Source organism: Nelusetta ayraudi, unplaced genomic scaffold (genome assembly GCF_046127955.1).
Source record: "Nelusetta ayraudi isolate G7.1 ecotype Tasmania unplaced genomic scaffold, CSIRO-AGI_Nayr_v1 ptg000006l, whole genome shotgun sequence".
Lineage (NCBI taxonomy): Eukaryota > Metazoa > Chordata > Actinopteri > Tetraodontiformes > Monacanthidae > Nelusetta > Nelusetta ayraudi.
The window spans coordinates 1,607,425-1,615,000 of record NW_027466056.1 but is presented as its reverse complement, the minus strand read 5'-3'; the positions used below and the strand labels follow the sequence as shown (position 1 = coordinate 1,615,000).

General features: G+C 39.6%; 1 protein-coding gene across 5 annotated transcripts in view; it reads right to left on the bottom strand.

Moving 5' to 3' along the window:
- LOC142880634 (uncharacterized) overlaps positions 1-7,089 on the bottom strand; it is a 29,040-nt gene extending 21,951 nt beyond the window's left edge. For 3 of the 5 annotated variants that reach the window (XM_076014602.1, XM_076014610.1, XM_076014635.1), the window contains exons 1-2: positions 6,982-7,064; positions 6,171-6,464 (exon numbers count right to left, since the gene is read on the bottom strand). In XM_076014602.1, coding sequence (XP_075870717.1) covers positions 6,171-6,464; positions 6,982-7,018 — 331 coding nt within the window. In that variant the 5' untranslated portion in view covers positions 7,019-7,064. Of the gene's footprint in view, positions 1-6,170; positions 6,465-6,981 lie in introns of all 5 variants that reach the window. The other 2 variants (XM_076014628.1, XM_076014619.1) reach the window with 2 other exon arrangements.
- Between the last annotated feature and the right edge of the window lie 487 nt (positions 7,090-7,576).

Sequence of the window (7,576 nt, the reverse complement as noted above, 5' to 3'; positions counted from 1 at the left end):
AGTCAAGCCATCCATGAAGGCCCTGATGAGACTCCCATGTTGAACTCAATTGGAGGCATCGTGAAAGGACCGTCAACTGTCACAAAACTATATATATATATATATAAAATTCTGTGAAATAAATATTTTTTATTGGCAAAATTAAAAAAGATTTATTTCATATGTATCGTTTTGTGACAGTTGTCGGTCCCTTCACTATGCCTCCAATCCTTTTGGCCAAATGGTTAGCATGACTATTAACTGGGAGTCTGGGGTCCACAGCCCGCCCGCCCGGCCCCTCAGCGCCTTGCCACACTTTGATTTGATCCTGTGATTGCGCTACTAATCTGCAGTGGTCTGATAAAATGCAAATTAAGTTATTTAAAAGAAGCAAAAGGAGATTAATTTGAATCTCACAAAGAAGCAGAAGCTTGTTTCATGGTTTAACTTCTCAATTTCTCTGATCCCTGTGATTAACAAAACTTCAACAGTCAACAATAAAAACAATTGTGCTAACATGAAGTTCGTCATATTCATTAGAGTGTCGTGGATAAAAATATCAAATAACTAATCATAATTTAATAAATAACAAGGAATAATAATGATCTAAATATTCCTTAAATTAAGATATGGATGCTATTAATAATCTATCTTCTGAATACATTTTTTGGATACCATTTAATTTTGTGAGCCTATTTGAAGTTATCTTTAAACGCCTGTTTTGCATTTAGCCAAAAGCGACCACACAACAAGTGACACACCCAGTGCTATTTTGGACAGTTACATTCTTTATGGTTTGTATAATTGAAGTATGTGTGTGATGGAACATCAGGCTGAGCTCTGGAAGATCTCATCAGAGCTCTTTCACTTCAATTCACTCCTTCTCGTTGCACGTTTCACGTTTCAGACATGTTTTTCACATTTGTCCTCCACCTCCATCTGTATTGACTCGTGTGCAGTGCAACCAGTAAGATGTTGGAATTGAGAAGATGAAGTGGCAGTTTGAATAATTTTGCCGGTGCAGGTAAAGAAATGATTGAAAATGTTAACAAAAACAACCTAATGCACCTAAGACTTGAATCGCACAACAATCACACGTTTCAAGCGCTCGTGAGATGCACAAAATCACGTGTGTGACCAAATTTGGCCCGTGGCCATGAATTTACTACTGACAGAAATAATTCACAGCAGCTGTGACTGGATGCAGAAAGAGTCATAGAAAATAGATGTCTGGATGAAATAATTCCAAGACCTTTATCTACACAACCAATACAAATTACATTCAGGTTTTTATAATCAGATTTCTCTCTTGATTTCTTCAGCTTGGGGGCAGCTGTGGCTCAGGTAGGTAGAGCGGGCTGCGAATTGATGATCAAAGGGTTGCCAGTTCAAATCCCGGCTCCAAGTGTCCAAATGCTGAAGTGTCCTTGGGCAAGACACTGAAACCTAATTACCCCCAAACGGGCGAGCGCCTTGCAGGGCTGCAGCCACCCATTGGTGTATGAAAGTGTGTGTGTGAATGGGTGAATGAGAGGCCAATATATCGTGAAGGCTGGAAAAGCGCTATATAAGTGCAGTCCATTTACTATTCCACAACTAACAACTAACAAATGTTAGCTGCAAATATCCAATAATCAATAATCCAGGCGGTTCATGCTGAGGTTGGCAAGTTGCAGTTAAATATCATGCCTCAAAATGCCTCAAAAATCTCTCAAAAATGTACATTGATTCTCTTGTATAGAGCAAAGTGACACTAAGGTGGTCACTATAGGAAGCAAATCAAACCGACGAGAAAACATAGTTCTATGTCTACGTGCAACGAAGCACATTTCCCTGCAAGTTTCCAACCACGGTTACCACAAACAAAGTTAGGTGTGAGTGTGATTCGTGAGAAACGGACCACTGTGTCTGAGGTTGCAACAGAGCTGTCTGCATACACATATACAAAAGACTCCAAAAGACTCCATAGGCAAAATGCCAAAATAACAAAGACTCACTCTTTTTTTTTTCCAAGTCAATCAATCGAAAATAAAGTTGAAAACTCAACAAAATAAATGAAGAACATTTAAAATATAATGCTGTAATCTTCTGAGAATTTCCCCCACTTACAACTCAAGTGGTTTAAATGTTTCATAATAAACTCAGTGCTGTTGATGACTGACCCATAATTGTTGATTATGTCCTGTTTTGTCTTTCATTGATACAGCTAATATCACTGTTATTGGGCCACTGGTTTTGGGTCAATGTGAAAAATGTCAATTCATTTTCTCTTGTCAGTCAATCAATCATCACTTTTATGTGTAAAGTCTTGAATCACATCTGAAGACGTCTTGAAGCGCTTGACACCATCAGAGGGGAAACCACGTGATGGAAAAACTCCCTCAGGGGAAGAAAACGTCAAGCAGACCTCGACTCTGCAGGGCGACCAATTGCTTTTGTCATCGTCCAAATGTGTTTCTCAGGTTTGTTATAACTAGAGCCGCCCATGAATCATTTTCAAATATGTTTTATTGAGCATCAAAAGCAACACAATTACCATAAATTAAAGACACTTGAAAAATACCACCCAGTGCTCACATTTTTTTTTTTTTTTTTAAAGTTCCAGAACTTAAAAACAAAAACATGAAACATTTTGAAAGGCCAGTTTGAACAACAAACACAGGGATGTAACTGTTCAACATTTTGTTCATCTGACAAACAAGGGGATTTCACAAAGGGGTCTCCTGATTGATTTAATGTGCAGCATGAATTCACTGTTTCATGATTTGTGCCCTGTGGTTTTGACTACCAGTAGTTATGAATCCTGACTTACTGGGTGTTACAGGGGTTTTTCTGGGTGCTCTCCTGAATTGGTTTCAGTCCTACCACTGTTTCACTTTTATAAAGGGGGGAAGTACCAGAGAGTACAGCAAAGAACAACAACAGATTATTTCATGCGTCCCTTTCATTCCAAAAAGGATAAATGACAAATTATTAGGTTGATTGTGGGTCCTACATGATCATCACATCTCTCATATTCATTGTTTCCACATACGCCCACCTGCCCACAAGCATACAGTACATATGCTGTGTGTGTTAAAACTAAACGGACACCAGTTAACAACAACAGGCACAATCAATGTTTTCATGACACAGCCATCAATGAGCCATTACTAAAGCCCATCCAGTGGTAAAAAAAAAAAAAAAAGAGTAAAGAATATGTGCTGAATTTCAAACCACTGAAACAGATTCAGCACCAGATCAGTTGCTTGAGGCAGCAAACTGCTCAGCTGTATTAGGAAAAAATGAAACAGATAAACAGAGCTGAGTGCATCCTCCTCATGCTGGTCACATGACTGGGGCGGTATTCACTTCGTCAGACATCAACAACACAGCACTCAAGCCCAATATGGTCCTAACATTTGAGTGTATGAAGAGGTTGGTTTGCTAGAAGTTCCAGTCTCTATGGGAAAGAGGGGGGGAATACCAGGAGAGTGAGTGGATGGTGGGAGAGCTGTGAGCTGAGCTGAGGAGGCCTGCAGATCTCCAGGGCTGTAGATGTTGGAACATGGAACTCTGAGGCCTTTTGGCATCAGAGCGTCAGTGATCAACATCATGAAGAAGCTGTTTGGACACAAGCTGGGGACTGATGATCTGATCCAACACCCAGTGACCCTGAGTTCAGCAGTGATGACGACCTCAAGCTGCACCATCAGGTGTTTCTTCTAAAAGCCAGGACCTGTGAGAGAGGTCAGCCAGCAGGGTTGGGTTGATCACTGGGCTTCATCCAAACTGACCCTGCAAGGCTGCCGTTACATCGCAGTCTGGTTTTTTGGCAGGCAACTGTTGACTGCCACCTTCTGGAAGCAGTGTGGACAACCCCAGCTCGTTCAGCCATGAAAGTGTATTACACAGTAACAACAGTGTCCTGGTAAACTATTCCCAGGGTTTTAAACTTTTGACTTTATAAAAATAACTGTTATTCCTCCAATACAATACAGAGAAAACAAACACTTCATTTTTAATATTGCCTTTAATTTGGTTCCAAAAAAGAGTAAAAACAAGTGTAATTCATTTTTTTTATTTGTCTTATTTTAATCCCCTGCACCAAGACAATTCTTTACACTTCTAGTCTCATTTTCAAAAGCTCCCAAACTCTCTCCCATACCAGGATAGTAGCTAAGAAATCTGAATTAGCAAAGTAGTAGTACATTTTATTTAAAAAAAAAACAAACAACAAACAACAAAAAAAAAACACCTTTACTGGTCAGGTGGAAAGAAGCAACTCCCCAGCATCCAGGACAGCTGGCTGCAGACATGGGTGACAGGTGAGGCCACATGGCTGATCAGTCGCCTCATGTCCATGTGATCTGCAATCACACAGCACGACTCAGCCAGAGGAGAGACCACACACTGATTTACAGTTGTTGTTTTGCCCCAAATAATCGGCCCAGATTGGGGTCAGAAATGCTCTTAGTGTGCCCCCAGCATTCAGCATGTAGTCAGCCAAGCCCTCAGGCAGGACTGAGGACTCTGTATTCACTTTCTTTGTTCAAAAAAATAAACTGTTCCTGCAAAAGTTTGAAATTGATTCAAAATTAATTTTATCAAGTATTTAGAAATCAACTTTTTTTTTTTTTTTTTTTTTTTTTAGCAAAATGCCGTTTTGGGGGGGGGGGGACACAATGGTCAAGTTGGTAAAATACCTCCTGCGTGTCTGCTTGTCCTGGTCTTTGCTCTAACACTCCAACATGATGAAAAATCCAACCAGTCCCAGTATAGACACCAGCAGGACAATGACAACGGTGATTATGGTCCCATCTGTAAAACACATGTGGTCAAGAAAACGTACATCAAGATGCAGCAGAGAAAAGAGGTTCAATGCTCATGACAACTTACCAATTTGTTCACCATTGTTGTTGTCTGAGTACTTGCCTAAACTGCACAGTGCAGTCACATTGACTTCCAGAGATTTCACCTCAGCAGGGGTAGCAGCCTCACACTTGTAAGAGGAGCTGAACTCCAGTGTGTTAATAGTGAGAGGCAGAGACAGTGAGGAGCTGCTTTGCTTCACTTTTTTCCTGTCTTTGGACCACCAGAGTGTCGTTCCTGCAGGTTTCTCCACCACACACAGCAGGGTGCAGCTCTCAGTGGTCACATTCACTCTGACCACTGGAAGAATCAAGATAGGCTCTGTGGAGAAGATGGAGAAATTGAAGATTAGATTGTGTGTGTGTGTGTGTGTGTGTGTGTGTGTAAATACAAGCGCCAAAAAGAAAGGGCAAAAATGTGAGCATGGGCATTCACTTTGAGCACCTGCCACAGATTCTCAGTGTGATTGAGGTCTGGGCTTTGTGTGGCAATGACAATACAACCTTCCCTCTTATCATGAGCCTCCACCACCTTCTCAATGATCTAAAGACTGATTTCCTTTGTCTTTGGCATGATGAGTAAAAGTAGTCCCTCTCTGTGGTGTGTTCAAGTGCCCTGTTCCTTGGAGTCCTTTTATGCTCAGGTGTTGTTATGAAGCCAATTGACTGCAGAAGTGTGGTTTGAAAACTGTTTTTATTTTTTTCAAGCAAAAATTTACATGTGGCCCAGTGCGTTGCTTTATGATGAATATTATATTTTAAATGCAACTATATGCATTAGAATTGATGGGCTGTAGAATTAGTTGAGCAAAAGGAATTTTATAAAACTGACTTGGAATTCATTTTAGGACCCAAAAGTAGAGCATGCACGTGCAAAGAAGGATGTGTGGTCACCTTAGAGTTCACAAGAAGCTCAGGCCTGCAACTCTGCTGCATGATTCTATTAATAGATGGATGGAGCTTCTGGTTTCTAAAAGGAGGCCAACGAGGAAGCACCAAAGCCTGCATGTATGCTGTGCTATTTGGCCAGCAGGAGCCACTAAAGGTGGTTGCAAAAAGACTAAAAATGGCTGTTGGCTGACAACAGGGACAATACGGTCACTTGGTACAAAAGAGTAAAAATATTTTTAATCGTCTAAATTGCAAAGAAAAAATGCATATAGGCTCTGATGTCCATTGTGTCCCATTGGGTCTAATGTGGAGTCCACATGGCCGCAGCTGTGGGTGCGGCTGAAGTTCAGTATAATTAGTTGTCAATGCAATACATGGTGCACTGCTTCATCATTTTTAACAGGTACATTCAACTGTAACATGACACAGGTTGTTCAAACTGTAACTTACCAAACACTGTGAGTTTATAAACTGCAGCATCTCCATTCATCGCATCAACAGAATAAATTCCTGAGTCGCTGGTCTGGAGCTCCGTGATGGTAAAGAATCCAGTTGTGTTGTTCCAGTGAACTTTATCCTTCCAAGGGTCCCTCGGTATTTCAGCTTTCCTCTCTGTCACCATGGCAATATTCAATCCCCCATAGATCAAAGATCCACGCTGTAACACAGGCTGTGGAAATGTTATGGATCCTCCCTCAATGGCAGTGAGGTTCTTCTCTTTCTCAGCATCTGAAGAAAGAATCACTGCAAAACAGAGAAACAACTTGAAATGTTGACGTAGTGTTTCAACACAACTAGTATTTTAACATGTAATGACATCATAATTGCTTATATAAATATAACCTGTCTGTATGGTGGCACATTACTGACAGAGAAAACGGGGAAAACATTATAGGCTGCTGAGGTTGGTGGGAGGTCAAAGAAGACAGAAAAAATTAAAATGTTGCCAGATTCAAAATGCTGTTAACTTTTAGCTTTTTGGTATTTACTTGCTTTTAACATTCTTAGCGTAGTATCCTAAGCATGTATTGTCAATTTGTTTTTATCTAATTGCACTCCTGCACCTTTTGTGGTTATTTTTTATTATGAATGTATGTCAGCGAGCAGCTGAGTAACCAAATTTCCCACTGGGATCAATAAAATAAAGTAAAAAAAAAAATTAAAAATACATTTTAAAAAAATCACAAAAATGTTCTTTCAGCTCTTTCATGATTACACAACAAATATGTCTGATAAAATGCCAGTTCAGTCAATTACTTACCTGAAAGAAGCAAAAGTAGATGAACTTGAACCTCCATTATGAAGAATGAAGCGGAAGAATGTTTCACCGCTAAACTGCTGCTGCTACACATTCATTTCCTCACAACACATCCATCTCTCCGCCCCCTGCGCTAAAAGAGTTAAAACAGCTAATATATAAAAAAAAAAACAATATTGCACACATATGAAAATTGCAATCATCATCAAAGAATATCATGGGAACAAATAAAAACAAAACATACTGTAAAAAATAAATAATAAGAAATAATAATGATAAAAATATCCATAAGATATAAATTATATAATATTAACTGCCTATCTTTAAAATTGGAAGAATTTTTCTGGCAACCATTTTATCCTGTGGAGCTATTTGAAGCTGTCAGTGGGTAAAGTGGTTTCTCTTTACCTGCAATTAGAACTTGAACATAAAGTGGTTCATTATTTCCTGTTAAATAACCTTTGTTTAGAAATATGCCTCTTTATTCCAACCATGACAGACTTTGGGTGACATGAGGCATTAAACTAGCAACTTTGCAAACATGACGGAGAAAAACACATGTGGGCCAAATCACAGACAGACACATACCTTCAAAAAC